At 38.1% G+C, this 16,223-nt stretch overlaps 1 protein-coding gene across 1 annotated transcript in view; it reads right to left on the bottom strand.

The window, feature by feature from the left end:
• LOC150092017 (RNA-binding protein FXR1-like) overlaps positions 1-16,223 on the bottom strand; it is a 308,330-nt gene that overhangs the window by 210,659 nt on the left and 81,448 nt on the right. The window contains exon 4 of the mRNA XM_090377720.1: positions 9,606-9,711. Within this exon, the coding sequence (XP_090233846.1) occupies positions 9,606-9,711 (106 nt within the window). The remainder of the gene's footprint in view (positions 1-9,605; positions 9,712-16,223) is intronic.

Raw genomic sequence — 16,223 nt, 5'->3', positions numbered from 1 at the left:
AGGTATATAGGTTGTGAGGCACTCGTGATGGCTGTGTACGGCTGGTTGGAAGGGACATGGAATTCCTCACTCAGTGGATTTTTACCTTTTCATTTACCGTGTCGGTTGAGGACTGCATTGCAGGTATATTATTGCCTTTTGCATGGGAATGCAATATTTTCTCTGTGCAGTGATCGATTTCTGCAGCTTTTCAGCAACACTCTGAGCCAGGAATAGAATGACTTATGTTGCGTTTCACATCCTCACAAATTTTGCTAGAGAAAAGCCTGTAACACTTATCGTAGAATGTATCAAACTCCGATAGTACACGTTTTAGTAGCGCAGCTTTGAAGTTACTCGGCATTGGCAACAGGAACTCATCAGTCGTCAGTTATATGAGGTTGGGTGGAATGAACAGGAGGGCTTTTATTTCGCAGCCCTATTGAATACTGTCTATTTGTCTCCGCTGTGACTTCCGCATCAGGATACATGCTGACCCTTCTTGCCGCCCAAATCGACACGGCAGCTTCGCGTCCATTCAGTCTGTGAGGCAGTGCTGATGTGAGAGGTAGGATTGAAACCGTGCTGTGTTCCGAAGGTGCACTTGGTCATGGGGATCTCTTTAGCGTTACTGGTTTCACTGGAAGTATCCTCGGAGTCAATTACTCCAAGGAATGGAATGGCACTTTCAGCATCAGCCGCCGATGTAGCTGGCTGTGTGCCCTCCAGTTTCTCAGCTTGATTCACGTCTTGAGAAGTCAAACTGGGTTCCTCTGGTGAGATTTCAGATTTCCTTGGGGATAGCCTCTGGCAGTGAGCACAAACTTAGCGCGCTTTAGTTGACTTTGACATTTTAAAGATCTGTGACCGTCCAGAGCAGTTTCCGCATAAGGAGCAGCTGCATTCACTATTGCATATTAGTATATGTTTGACCTTCTTCACACAGGCCTGACAAGTATGTATACAATCTTCCACCTGCATATTGCTTATTTCACTGCTCCTATTTGAAGGCAGCAATTTTTAAAGTTGATCCAAATGCTTTTACAGTGACTTACACATAATTCTTTTACAACAGAAACAAAGAAGGAAGACCACTATTGTTAATAGCACCAGTTCCGTTAGGCCACTGCTCACGGCGTTTAGACGCGGACAGGTGTTCTTCCCCCAGTAGAAACAATGCTACAATCGCTTTAGGCTAGGGTTACTGAGGATAAGTGCAGTTAACAAAAGCTATGCAGGATATCCAAGTGGCAATCGTCAAAAAGAGCATTCAAACATGAAAATAATATATCTATTTACCTGAACAACTATTATCCATGATATGGCTGTATTTAGACGCATGTTGGCACAAGGATTCCGGCAGTATCAAATGCCATCTGGTCGTTCAAAAGAACATCACTTTTAACTTATGTTCAGCAGAGCACAAAACAGTGCGACCGTTCACCTTTTGCAAACAAACAAAAGTTGATTGCCGCTCCTCTGTGTTACCAGACAGTACTAGGTCGTAGATGACTCTCATCAACTGGTGCAACCCATGTTTAGTCTCCAGAGCTAAGTTCCGGTCAATCCTTCCCCATCTCTTCCATCATACAGTATGAATGATGAATTTTGAGGTTATGATGAACATCATGGCGAGATCCAATCTTCCTTACATTTCAAGGCTACAGCTCTAAAACGGTGTTTCCAGCTGGCTACTAGTTAGTACACTGGACCAAACCTATTGGTAACTCACTTGGAGGCTTCCGGATCAGCTAATGTATAATCTTGATAACCCTACTCTGCCAGATACTGACTGGAGGGAGTGCGAGAAGTGTGTATGTGGGGGGGGGGGGGGTTGTCGAGGCCACGTTATATCAAGGATCTGGGTATATTCTTACGATGTGCATGCCATATCCAAAAATTTCATAACTTCACACAGCATGTCCCACCCACTTTTTCTTACCATTGAATACACCGTGAATTGTTAAATTAATAGAATAAGCTTATCTGCAAAAAGATCTAAACCTCTCAAACACCACCTAATTCATTTCAAAAATATACGTGGTCTCAATTCTAATCTCAATGATATCCATTTCCACTTGAAGTCTGCCAAACCCCATGAACTTTTTCTGACAGAATCTCAGTTATCGGTTGATTCAACTACTGCTCATCTTATATCTTGCCCAAATTATTCCCTGTATGATTCCTTTCGCCTCAAAGGTGGTACTTTCCTAACAGTGAGGTAATTTTATGTTCAGAATTACAGCTGGCTTCCGTTTCCTAGCCACACCGACCCAGCTAGTCGAGATGCTGAGGCTTTTGCAATTACAGCACAGATTGTTCATTTACCTACAAGAATACTGGATAATCCTAACCATACAGCCAACAGACTCGATCTTCCTCTCACAAACAACCCTTCTAAGTACGCAGTCAAAGTGAGCGGTCCTTTAGGCACCTCAGATCACAACTTGGTGATTGTCTCTTCTCCTATGGAGCCTTTATCTCATGGCTATTCCCAACCTCATATTGTTTGACATTACAAGAATGCAAAATGGGATGACCTGCGAGATTTCTTTTCTTCTTTTCCTTGGTCGGATTACTGTTTCAAAACTTCTGATGTCAATGTTTGTTCAGATCGTGTAAGTGAAATTATTCTTGCAAGACTGAAATCCTTTTTCCCACACTCCACTTTAAAATCTCGTTCTTTATCTAAACCTTGGTTTTCCCATAAATGTGCTAAGGCTGTTCAAGAGAAGAACGTTGCATATAGTAATTGGCTTGTTTCTAATTCTTCAGTTTCATTTCCTGCCTACACCAAAGCTCGCAACAATTGTAAAGCAGTTATTAATCAGTCCCAACTAGAGTTTGAACAGGGTAAGGGTAGAAAACTTGCTTCTTGCCCTAATGTAGCCGAGCATCCTGGTTTCTTGCCAAAGCTACTGGCCGCAACTTTTGCCCATCTCTGCTCCCAAACCTGATGGTTCTGTTGTCACTTCAGCCAAGGATAAAGCTGACCTGCTAGCACCCCATTTTTCTTCCAACTCATGTATTAATGATCTTGGTAAAACACCTCCCACGGTGCCTCTGTAGTCAAGTGGGCAGGAGCAGCAGTGCGTAGCACACACACTTCTTAATTAGACCGGGTTTCGAGCCCGTGACCATCAAATTAACCCCAGGGGCTCACATCTGGTGAGTATGGGCTTGGCACACCCAGGGTCCTCAGCTGGATATCATCATTTTTCTCTTTCTTGGTGATTCCCTTCTACCTCTCTCTCTCAGGGTAACTCGGAAATTTTTTTTTTTTTTTTGGCTGGTGCAGCATAAGCCTCATTGGCTTCTGGTGCAATCTCGTCTTGCAACCTCATGGTGCAAGGCTTCCTTGCACCATGTAGCTAATACTAAAAATAATAATAATAATAAGGAGAATGGGGAAAGGTCAGGGAATGACCACCGCATATCCCAGGAGCAATATGGCCTTAGTTGCTAATGCTCCTAAGAACCAAATAATAACAACAACAAAACACCTCCCACCATTCCCAACACGCATTCAATGCCTCCTGTGGTCTTTTGTCAAAAGGATGTCAGAAAGATTTTGGCAAATCTTGATGCTAAGAAAGCTCCAGGTCCCTATGGTATTTCTCCACTTGTTCTCAAAATCTATGCTCCTGAACTTACTCCTGTTCTTTGCTGCCTTTTTTTCACTTTCTTATTCCAAAGGTGTTTTTCCTTCTGCTTGGAAATTTGCTCATATCCAGCCAGTTCCTAAAAAGTGTGACAAATTCCTCCCATCCAAGTATTGTCCCATTACAATTACTTCTACTCTTTCTAAAGTAATGGAGAAATCAATTAACCACCAACTCTTAAACTACCTAGAAACCTTCCGTTTGATCAACTATCGCCAGTATGGATTCCATCAGTGTCAATCCACTGGTGATATTCTGGCTTATGTTACCCATTTATGGACTAATTCAATGGAAAGGTTCGGTGAAACACAAGTAGTTGCTCTTGATATCTCAAAGGCTTTTGATCGTGTTTGGCATAAAGGTCTTCTAAACAAGCTTCCCTCTTATGGTTTGTCAACTTTTTTTTGTAATTGGTTATCCAGTTTTCTCTCTGATCGCTCACTGAAGGTGATGGTAGATGGCTCTCTGTCTTCTAACTTCTCCACTAATGCAGGTGTCCCCCAAGGTTCAGTTCTTTCTCACACTCTTTTCCTCTTGTATATTAATGACCTTCCACTGACTGGAAATTCTATCCATAGTTTTGCCGTTGATAGCATATTGCATTCCACTTTCCATTTTGAGAAACCTTGCCCTGCTCAATCAGTGTAAACTTCTCGAATATCTGCTATGAATTCCATAAATGCCGATCTGCAGTGGGACAAAGACAACTTAGTTGATTTCAATTCTTCTAAAACTCAGTCTTGTCTTATATCTGGCAAAAAAGGATTCTTCTGCTCCTATGCTTATCTTTGATGACACTCCAAATTCTAAGCAAAATGATATATCTCTTTTGAGGATTACCCTGACTTGTAATCTTTCATAGCACAATACAAATTGCTTCCTCTGCATCCAAAAAACTTGGGTTTTCTCTTTCGCTCACGGCGTTACTTTTCTTCCTAACAGCTGTTCACTCTGTACAAATCGCAAATTCGCCCTACCATGGAATACCGTTCCCACATCTGAGGTGGTGCCCAAAACCTCTCTCAGGCTTCTTGATTCCTTTTAGAAGAGGGCAGTTAGGTTAATTAATGATTCATCTCTAACAGTCTCTCCACTCATTGTCTCATAGACGCATTGTTTCTGCTGCATGCCTCTTCTACAGATATTTCCACGGGCACTGTTCTTCTGAATTGACTTCTATAATTACCACTCTCTCTTCCAAAACAGTCCGAACACGAGCCGCCACCAGCCAACATCCATTTACTGTCCAACTTCAAACTCGCAGAACCAACTTTTCATCTTCCTCATGTATTCATTCAACTGCCGTTTTCTGGATAAACCTTCCTTTATACGTATATCATCAAAATTAGAGTCTACAGAAGTTCAAGTCCAATGTCAACAAATATCTTCTTTCGTCTTCTCAACCTCCAACCCAAGCGCGTGGTACTAAGTAGTATAGGTTCTAGTAACTCTCATATTTGGGTTTATATAAAAAAAAAAAAAAAAAAAACCAGTGATAAAGCGCAAAAGTAGGTATCCTTTCATCTCTATTAAGATAAGAAATAAGGCCTTTGTTTTTACCTATCATGGAAGGCACACCATCGGTAACAATTGATACAAGTTATTCAGATGAATTTTGTGCATTCTGAGAATTTTCATAAGTATGTCATCTTTTCCAGTTGTATGACAAGTAAGCAGCAAAATAGCCAAAAAATCTTCACAGCTGCCATCATGTTGAATCAAACGAACAAAGCACATGAGTTGTGATATGGCCGGAACATCAATAGACTCATCAAGTGCTAGTGAAAATAATAGACAACTTTCAATTCTACCCAATAATTCATTGAATATTACATCTACCATTTTATGAACCCGACTTGAAACTGTATCATTACTCAAAGGAATATTTTTGCCAGAGCTAATCAAGGTAGCTCTCTGTTTTTCTGGTAAGACACTAGCAAGCACTTCTAATGATGACATCATATAGTTTTTTATTATTTCACTACTAGCGTATGGGAATGAATTCTTTGCAAATATATTCGATAAAATAAATGAAACTTCATTTGCTAACACTTTACTAATATTAGCTTGACCTAAATTTTTTTATCTTTCAAGTTTCTTTTTATCTTCTTGAAGTTTATAGCTTTTCTAATATCACTAAATTTGGGAAAACCATGAAAATTCCTATGCCATGTTTGGTAATGACTTTCAGAATTCTACTTCCGATAGCGAGCCAAATACACCGGACATAAGCAAATTAAACCATTTCCACTACTATTTATTACCAAATAATCATATTCCCAAGAGGACTGAAATGCATACTTTTTATTTTTTTGTGTCTTTGCATTTGAAACGTGTAGGTCTAAATCAGATGACTGCGAAGGTAGTGTTAATGCATAATTTTTTTCCTCGTGTTTTTTTTGGTTTCTTTTTAAAAACTTATTCATTTTGAAAGGGTTTAGTAACTTTAGTTAAACCTGATAAAAGAAAATACATTTAAGCATTTGCACAAAAATCAAAATATTTCTTACTATAAACACTTTCATCACCTTTAAAGTCAGCACTATACATATACGGTACCTATTGCAGGAGCACAATTGAGCATAACCCAGCAGAAACCTGTTCAAACCAGAAAATGAGAATCGAACGAGGCAGTATCCTCAGTCTGCAACGATACTACAGCAACAATGATCGTACAGTCAGTCTTCGTATAGCACTATAGTTGCGTTTCAAGAAACCCTCGTGCAATGCAAAGTCGTGCAATATAAACAACAGGCCTTATGGGAAAAATAGGGTCAGGTGCCGACCACCCAAGATTGAACACACATTTGTAACCAAAACATTACCAAACACAATAAATAATCGTAATAAAATACTTACGTATTTCATTACGATTAATAAAATGTGTACCTCCGTAGCCAGGTGGGCAGGAGAAGTAGTGCATAGCACATGCTTCTTGACTAGACCGAGGTTCAAGCCCGTACCCACCAAATATGGAGGATGCAGTAGGTTAGGGAATGACCACTGCATATTCCCAGCCCGGACGGATAAAGGGTGAGGGTTGGCGTTAGGAAGGGCATCCGGCTGTAAAAATTGCATGCCAAAACAATAAAAACGCTGACCCCATATAATAATAGGAAAAGGCGAGCAAAAAAAAAAAAAAAAAAAAAAAAAACGTATTTTATTACGACTATTACGTAATAAAATATTGCTAATGCTTTTGCTTCTATCGTAAGCAAACCTGTTTTTTGTTTGATTTTCTATCCAAATAGATGACAGCCATTCCATCTCTTCTAATTCTTTGTGTCTTGATGTAATGGATTTTAATTAGACTTTGAGTTGTTCCTGCTATGAAAGTTGTTTTTATTTTCTCTGCATTCTTTCTAATTCTCGGCGTTGCCTCATTTAGGCCTGTAGCACGTGCAATATCACATGGTCTTTCATTTTGCTCAAAGCGTTTCACAATTTCATATTTTTTCTCTATCGACAGAGGCGGACTGGCCATAAACCATAGTATGAGGCCACTACAAATTTTCCCAGGTAAGAATTTTTGACCCAGTCCGTCTCTGTTTATTGATATTGCTTTTCTTTTTCTCTCTGAATCTGTAATGTCTTCACCAGGACGCCTCTTTTCACACCTTTTAAGTCTTTTACTCATTTTTATTGAATAAAGCACAATTACAAAATGAGGAGGCACGCTTGATACACATAAACAAAGCTACGTGCATGTAACAACTGAATAAACAACACCGTAAAGGCAGAGATACACTATTAATACTTCACATTTTACTAAAGCACATTTCTGGGGGTTATTACCATAAAACAATAAAAACAATTTCCAGTTGTGTTTCTGCTAGTGGAATCTGTTATATACTGGTAGTAAACTCGATCTAATGGCATTTATGGTGAAATGTGTTTCTCCTTCACTGATATAAAAAAAAACAAATACATTTTCAGAATCTTCTCTTCATTCCTATCGTGTTGCGTTCAGTTGGGGTGATTCCGCGTTCGAATGCCATTTCTTGTAAACACAAAGGCAAATCGTGCATAAGCGAATTCAGTTTGTGTTATATATGATATCGTTCCCCTATTTATAAATGGTGGATGATCTAATTCGTGTAGTGTAAACACGTGTTACAAGAGGACTGACTGTACTCTCAACATAGTTTTTTGTAAACATTTTTCTTACTAAATTGAATATTTCCAAGGGAAACACTGATGTGTGTTTTAACAATCAAGTTCGCATCATACTCTGTTGTTTGTTATTTGGAGCATTAGCAACTAAGGCCATATTGCTCCGGGATATGCGGTGGTCATTCCCTGACCTTTCCGCATCTGCAATATTTGGTGGTGACTGGTTCGAACCACGGTCTAATCAAGAAGCGTGTGCTACGCACTGCTGCTCCTTCCCACCTGGCTAAGGAGACGCCTTCGCATCGTACTCATGAATGTAGTAGAGGCAAAACAACTTATAAAGCCATTTTCCTTTTTTTCCCTCAAGAAAGTTGGAGTCTCTTACAGAAAATTACATTTTTTATTATGAGTCTATTATGTAGGCTTAATTAATAAGCACATTTACAGAGGTTCTTGAAAGGACGAAGGTGAATCTATCTAGTGGTCGCGTGCATGTTTTCTGTTAAAGTAGACTCGTGTCCACCATAGACTACTGAATTCTATGACATTATTATATGATCCTACGCTATTTCGTAGAATTTGAGGCGTCAGGTGAAAAAATTCATGTTCTAGCGAAGATTGGCATGGATTTTTGTAGAATATCCAGAAAGTTGAGAAATAAAAAGCACCTTTTTTAAATACAAAAATACATATATAAATTTTTTAGCTTACGCGAAGGTGCACACGAGCACCCATTTTAGGATCAGTTGCAAACAAAATTTATTTTTTAAAGAGCACAACGGTGCTCACGAGCACCAGGTTAAGAATCCCTGGTGTAAGGGCGTCAGCAATTGCATGAATCAAGAAGCCAGCAACATTCCATCTGACAATAATACTCTTCTTCAAATTAGTCAGCTCCTCTCTAAATGCCATAGCAAGAACAACTAATTGTGTTGCTGATATGCCTACCTTGTGTAATGGCCTGAGTTTGGTGGTGGTTGGGTTTGGATTTTTGTGGCACATGAGTTATAAAGGCTATAATATGATTAAACACAGTGATATAAAAGAGATGGGTAAAGCAGAATCAGATCACTATGTCAAAATGGCATAAAAGGAAAGTTTAAAACAAGAGCAAACAAGTTTGATAATTTTAAATAACTAAAAACAGCTGACATATGGTCTCTGCAGAAATAAATGTCAAGAGAACTTTCAGAAAGAGAATGCAACATCTATTGCACCTGGGATACAATAACATGAGGATTATATCTCATCACAGACAAAGCCTGCAATGCATTTGAAGAGTCTGCGAATACCATACAGCTTTGGTACTTGTAGGTTTTAATGTGATCCAAGGCTAACTATAGGGCATACAACTCTCTACTGTGTACATGCTGTATTCAATGGGTATAGTCCTGGATACAGAAGTAAGTGGGATGGAAGCAGATCCCACAGTGGATTTGAACTTCAAAACATCAGTAAAAGCAGGCAAGAGGTCAGCACAGAGCTGAAGGTAAATCAAAGAAGGTAAATCAAAGCATGTCCCCCTCCATTATTAATGGAAAAATTACATAAAGGAAGATGAGAAATACCCAGGACAAGGTCTAGTTTAGACCAGACAAGTGTATGTTAAAAAGAAATGTATATTAACTTCTTATTGAATAAAAGTTTGGGCTCAAATCAATTGTTTATCTGAAATATCCAATGGACTATGAAAACGGGTGTGCCAGATACTCTTTCAGAGGATAGTGAAGTCTGTTAAAATTAGGTTTCAGTGATTTTACTAAAAATTTATAATTGCATTTGTATTTTACAAACATAATTTTACAAAAAAAAAATTTTTAATCTAAATGAATAAATACAATCTTAACTCACTTCTACTTCCTGACCTTCTGTTAGTTCATCGTTACTCTCTCCTTCTTTCAAAGGTGGTGGAGGTAGTCGCACTCTATGGAATGGAAACTTACTTTCTGGTTGCCAACTGAAAAGAGAAAGAGAGCTATTAAAATAAATTCTCAAAGTAAACATGTGGGTAATCAACGAAACAATGAAGTGCCCACAAATTAAATCAGATTTTGCTGCGAGTTTTGTTGTTATGTGCTATAAAGCATGTGATTTTATATGTGGTGTCTAAGACAGTGTTAAGCATAATATTCTCATTTGCCAAAAGCTGAAAAATTATTCATCTAAAGCAGTATGCAATTCCTGAATATGAAGAATACCTGTACTGTGTGTCGAAAAATTCATCCCATGAACCAAGCACCTACAGCATAAATTTTGAAATGAATGCTAAATCATCCCCCCCCCAAATCTTTAATTTACAATAATGCAAATTTCACTCCAGAAAAACTAGTATGCGCATTTTCATTCTGTAGCTTTCACATTTCCAATATTAACACTGAGTGGATATAAATCATGGGACACCTACCTAGTAACGGGTAGGTCCACGTTTCACACAGATAGGGGAAGTCATGTGGCAAGGCATTCAGTTCACTAGTTCATGGAAGCGTTCCGCAGGTATTTCCATCCATGCTTGCTACACCACTGCCCATAATTCCGTCGCATTCTTGGGTGGAGGATCCAAAGCTCGAACGGACCTTTCCACAGCATCCCAAGATGTTCCACAGAGTTCGTGTCCGCTGAACGAATTGGCCATTCCATGATGGCAAAACCTGCAGAACACTCTTCAAACCATGTTCTAGTTACCACAGCTCTGTGGAGAGGTGCATTGTCCTGTGGGTGCACGACGACCATGAAGGGATGCAGATGGTCTGCAAGGATGGACACAACATGTGAAAAATTGAACACGGCCCAGACAATTACCCAAACATGCCTGAACAGTTCCTTGTTGATATGACAGTTGTATAGCTTCGTGCGGTTTCTCTAACCATTCAAGGTCCAGTGTCGATGTTCTTTCGCCCAGTCAAGGTGTAGAGTTCTGTATTGTGGTGTTAGCAATTAGACTATGGTGGGCCGGTGGCTCCCACAACCTACTGCAGCTAATGATCGCCCGATTGTCTTGGTGGAGAAGTTTCTGGCATCTCCCTTGTTGAAGTTGGTGGTGCTTTGTGCCATTGTCGCTCTCCGGTTGGTTGAAACAATGTGAGACAGATGGCCATGTTCATCCACCATCTTTCTCCACCCCCAAGTGCTGTCCATGATGAGATGTTCTTCCGGAAATGGCATATTCCCCATACTCTTGATACTGTCAAACTGGGATAGTGTAATTTCTGTACCACCTGCGCGATAGAGTGACCCATGCACTGGGCACCCACTAACACCCCTCTTTCAAAGTCGGTTAACTTATGACGTTTATCGACTATCATCATCACCAGCCATTTTCAATCCACTGCAGGATGAAGGCCTCTCCAGCAACTTTCCAGTTCCTTCTGTTTTGTGCAATGCCCATCCATTTACTACCCACAACTAATGAATTTCATCTGTCCATCTCCGTGGTTGTTTTCCAGGTTTTCTTCTAGCTGCTCTTGGGTACCATTCTGTTATTTTCTTAGTCCATCTGTCATCATGTCTTCGAGTTATGTGTCCTGCCCAAGACAACTTTAGTTTTGATAAGAATGTCATTTACTTGAATTTGCTGCCTAATCCATGTGTTTCTCTTCTTATCTAACAGTCTGATTCCTAATATAATTCACTCCATTCTCTGCTGTGTAGTTCTCAGCTTCTCTTCCTTTCTTTTAGTGAGTGCCCATGTTTTGCTTCAATAAGTCATGGTGGGAAGTATACATTGGTTCATTATTTTACATTTCAGATAAATTGGGATACTGCTCCTCAGTGTGTGACTATATTTCCAGAATGCTATCCATCCAAAATTTATTCTTCTCTTGACTTCAAGCCATTTATCATTATTACAGCTAATGACTTGTCCCAGATAAGTACAGTAAACCCCCGCTATTCGCGGGGGTTACGTTCCTGAGAAATTCCACGAATACCGAAAACTGAGTTATGGCTCCCATAGTAATGAAGGGGTTCCGTTCCAAAGTAAGAAATATATAAGAAAAACTAGTCTAAAATTTTGTCCATGTATATATTATATGTACAGTAATACCCCGAAGTTACGCGATAGGTGGGTCCGACGAAAATCGCTTAAGTCGAATTCGCGTAAGTCGGGGTACAACTTTGCATATAAATACATATAAATTTTGTTTAATTGGGACCAAGGACTAACAAAAACATTAGTTTAGAAGAAAAATATTAATAAAATTGCAGTTCTTTATACATATTAATACAAAATATGTATTAAAAAAATAAATGACTTACGTAAAAAAGTTATTTCGATGTCGATGGCTTCATAAAATTAACAAATTTGTCTGACGACACAGCGCCTTCTTTTTTTCACGCAGAATTTCTTCGTAGCAAGCTAATAATTTTTTTATTGCTTGCTTTGTAGCTATAACGCGTTCTTCGTTGGAGCCTATGTTTTCTAAAATTTTTAAGCCCTTTACAATTGAGCCCTTTTCAATTTTCAACCTGTCAAGTTTGCAACTGTCGTGTGCTTTTCGGCGTTGCTTCATTTAGGCCTGTAGCACGTGCAATATCACATGGCCTTTCATTTCGCTCAAAGCGTTTCACAATTTCATATTTTTTCTCTATCGACAGAGGAGGACTGGCCATAAGCCTTACCAGGGAAACCCTGGTGGGCCGGTGTGATTTTGGCCATAAACCATAGTATGAGGCCACTACAAATTTTCCCAGGTAAGAATTTTTGACCCAGTCCGTCTCTGTTTATTGATATTGCTTTTCTTTTTCTCTCTGAATCTGTAATGTCTTCACCAGTACGCTTCCTTTTCACACCTTTTAAGTATTTTACTCATTTTTAGGGAATAAAGCACAATTACAAAACGAGGAGGCACGCTTGATACACATAAAGCTGTGCGCATGTAGCAACTGAATAAACAACACCATAAAGGCAGAGATACACTATTAACACCTCACATTTCTAGGGGTTACTACCATAAAACAATAAAAATCCAGAATAAACAACACTGAATAAAAATCCAGTTGCGTTTCTACTAGTTTTTTTTTTTTTTTTTTTTTTTTTGTTTGGTAGTTATTGGCGCATCGGCTTCTGTGGCCATAGTGCACCTCCCAAGGTTTTTGTAGTACTTTGATCCAAGCCCGAGGCGGGATTCGAACCCGCGACCTTTGGGTTGCCAGGCAGGCGCTTTACCCACCCGGCTAGCCCGGTCGGCTTTCTACTAGTGGAATCTGTTATAAACTGGTAGTAAACTCAATCTAATTGCATACCGATAGCTGGAATTGTGTTGGTTTTTACGTTATTATGGTGAAATGTGTTTCCCCTTCACTGATATAAAAAACATAAATACATTTTCTGAATCTTCTCTTCATTCCTATCGTGTTGCGTTCGCTTGGGGTGATTTTGCGTTCGACTGCCTACTGGTGACTACTGGAATACCACTTTTGCCCCAAAAGATTGATATATTTGGCACAGCTGTATTTCCTCTGCAACCTGCAATGCAACTTTTTTAATCATTCTACATCCCACGCTCAGTTCTGATTACCACAAATTGGTTAATAGTTTGCACACACATCTTTTCGGCCTCATTAAGCTGCATTTCAATCATTTCAGCCATCAAATCATCTTCTCAATGCATGTCATATAAAATATTTACACAGTTTTAAAAGGTGAAGCACCACAGACCAATTTTTATTACTGTATGCCCATATTCAAGTATCATACAAATACATTTACAAATGATGGGAATTCACTGTCTGCCCTCATTCCTAGTGGTAACACTTCCTTAAATTCTTTTCCTCATCACTGAAATATGTTGATTAAACTTCACTGCAATTCCCTTTTATTTATTTAGTGTAGGGAAACTCCTGAAATTAATTTTTTTTTGGTGAAACTAATAATAATAATTTAAGACAATGTGGTTATCTAAGACAACGAGGTGTTGGTATATAGTGTATTTTAAGTCACTTTGAATGTATTTGGAACGTAACGCCCTTTTTTGTACTGGTTCTTAGTCCTGTATAATTGCACAAGATTTTGTAGGAACCAAACTACCGTGTTATACGAGGGTTACCTGTATAAGGCATTAAATTCTTTCACAATATGATTTAAATATCGGCATAAAAAATCTGGGCACAAATTTCAGAAATTTTTTATTATTAAAAATCATATTCATATTCAAATATGAAGACTTCGTTTGAAAAAAGACAGCTTTTGGAAAGGGTTCAAAGATGGGCAACTTGAATGGTGAGATCGGCAGAAGGAAGACTATATGAGGAGATTCCGATTTTATGGGCTACAGAGCTTGGCAATCAGGCACCTCAGAAGTGACTTGATTGAGGTTTACAAGGCTCTGAGAGGGATTAGTAAAATGAATGAAGGTGGAATTCTGACTGTTCTAATCAATTCCAGAACAAGCGTCATAAATTCAAATTACAGGGGTTGAGGTTTAGATTATATTGTAGGAATTTTCTTTTAGACAGCAAGTCGTTGATAGCTGTAACAAGTTGCCCTCACAGATAGTTGAGGCTGACAGCTTGAATAAGTTCAAGGGTCTACTGATTACTTACCTGTGTGAGGAGGCAAGCATATAATTTGTGTTTTCTTATCTACTTGGTAGTTTTGTTTTTTTTACCGGTGCAGCAAAAGCCTGTGGCTTTCTTGCACTATATGGCAAATATTATTATTATATTCACTCTTCTTATTTCAAGAAGCATCTGCAGAAATAGTTTTCCTGTTTTTAATTTTACATACTGGACTTTTTATATGACAGAAGGCCTGGTGGGGACAATGTTTCTGAGGGTGAAAGCCACAATTCTTGCCTAATTGCATTACGATGTGAATTTTATTTATAAAAAATTCATCTTTTTACTGCATTTCAATGAGCAAAATAGAATGATCATTTCAACCTGTTAAAATCATCCTGATAAAATAATCTTATATATAATTATCCCAATTCTCCTTAGCATTAGTATGAGCCATTTAATTCAAAGGAAGCCCTGGGCTTTTGCTGCACAGCCAAAGAATAAATAAATAAAATTAAATAAATAACAAAACCACCTATTTAATTCCCTAGTCAAACAGGTGAGCTGAGCTTTGAATCCTTTCTTGGATCAAACTGGAACAACAATTGTATCACAAAAAAATTTAAATACTAACTTGATAAACTGTGAGGTAGGTGGTTATTAACTTGTTACTGAATAATTTACAAGTTCGGTAATTTCGTGGTTGTTTTCCAAAGCTTTGAAGGAATTTTTAATTAAAAAAGGATGCATTATCACTAATTCATAGATGGACATTAATATATATATAAATTTAGGAAGCTATATAAATTTGAGGAAAATGCAATATACAAGCTTCATCCCCCCAAAACTATTATTTCACTACTACTTAACAAAGTGCAGTTAATCTTGAAGGCTAATTGATAAATGAATAGATATCAATACTACTGCTTTGTCAAAATTATGAATATAAAAAAAAAAAAAAAACATATGGGGAATAAATATTTCATTTCCCCATGCTTTTTTCCCCACAAAGAATATTAAATATGGAAAATGTGCACATATCTGAAGTTATTTTACACCATGTTATTACACTGAAGGTAGCATTTTTTTCAGTGCTACCCACATATTGGCTTCTTACAATGTTCATTCTCCACCATCTTGATGGCAGAAAGTGCACATTGTGTTGGAGGGGAGATCTACAGCTTTGTAAATATTGTCAGAAGAAATTAATGGCACTTCTGGATTTTTTCTAAGACATTTTAGGGATATATATATGTGTGTATAAAAATGTTAGAAAATATAAATATATTAGAATTTCCAGCATGGGTGTACTATCACTACATAAAACTAACAAGGCACACAGGAGAGAAAAGAATAATTATTACCAAAATATGATCATACCATTGCAAGTGAGAATACTTGCACGGTCAGTTTTACAGCGTGTTTTATGCCGATATTTTTGTCTAAAGTGACCATTGCTGCATCGAATATTTTACGAGTCATAATATTCTAGGGTGAATGGCTGATTGGGGGGGGGGGGAGAGCAAGGAAGCTTGTTTACAAGTGCTAAATATTAAAAACTAAATATAAAAGGCATCAGAAAACACTTCGTGTGAATATCCAAATCCCTAACGTTCTGACTTAAATTAATATCAAAGCCCCTGGTTTTTTTTCACATAAAGGGCAAAGTTGCAATAAGATAAATCAAAAAGAAGTCAATACAAATTCGTAAATAAAAAAAAAAAAAAAAAAACCTGCAATACGATGAATAATGCAACAACTTCCGGTGTTCCTGTCCTCATTACTAATCCGTTTAAAAAGTTATGACTACTGGATACCTATGAACTCTTTGTAAATTCTATAATAATTTTATAGGCATTTTTAAAACTAGAAATTAAAATAATCAATTATTAGTTAAGAAAAGATCAGCCAACAATCAAGACCTCATAATATAGATTCCTTTCCATGTACTGCCTAGAACTACTATTTATAGCC

Source organism: Mastigoproctus giganteus, chromosome 1, assembly GCF_048544385.1.
Source record: "Mastigoproctus giganteus isolate SK-2022 chromosome 1, ASM4854438v1, whole genome shotgun sequence".
In the NCBI taxonomy this organism is placed as follows: Eukaryota; Metazoa; Arthropoda; class Arachnida; order Uropygi; family Thelyphonidae; genus Mastigoproctus; species Mastigoproctus giganteus.
This window is presented reverse-complemented; position numbering and strand designations above follow the sequence as displayed.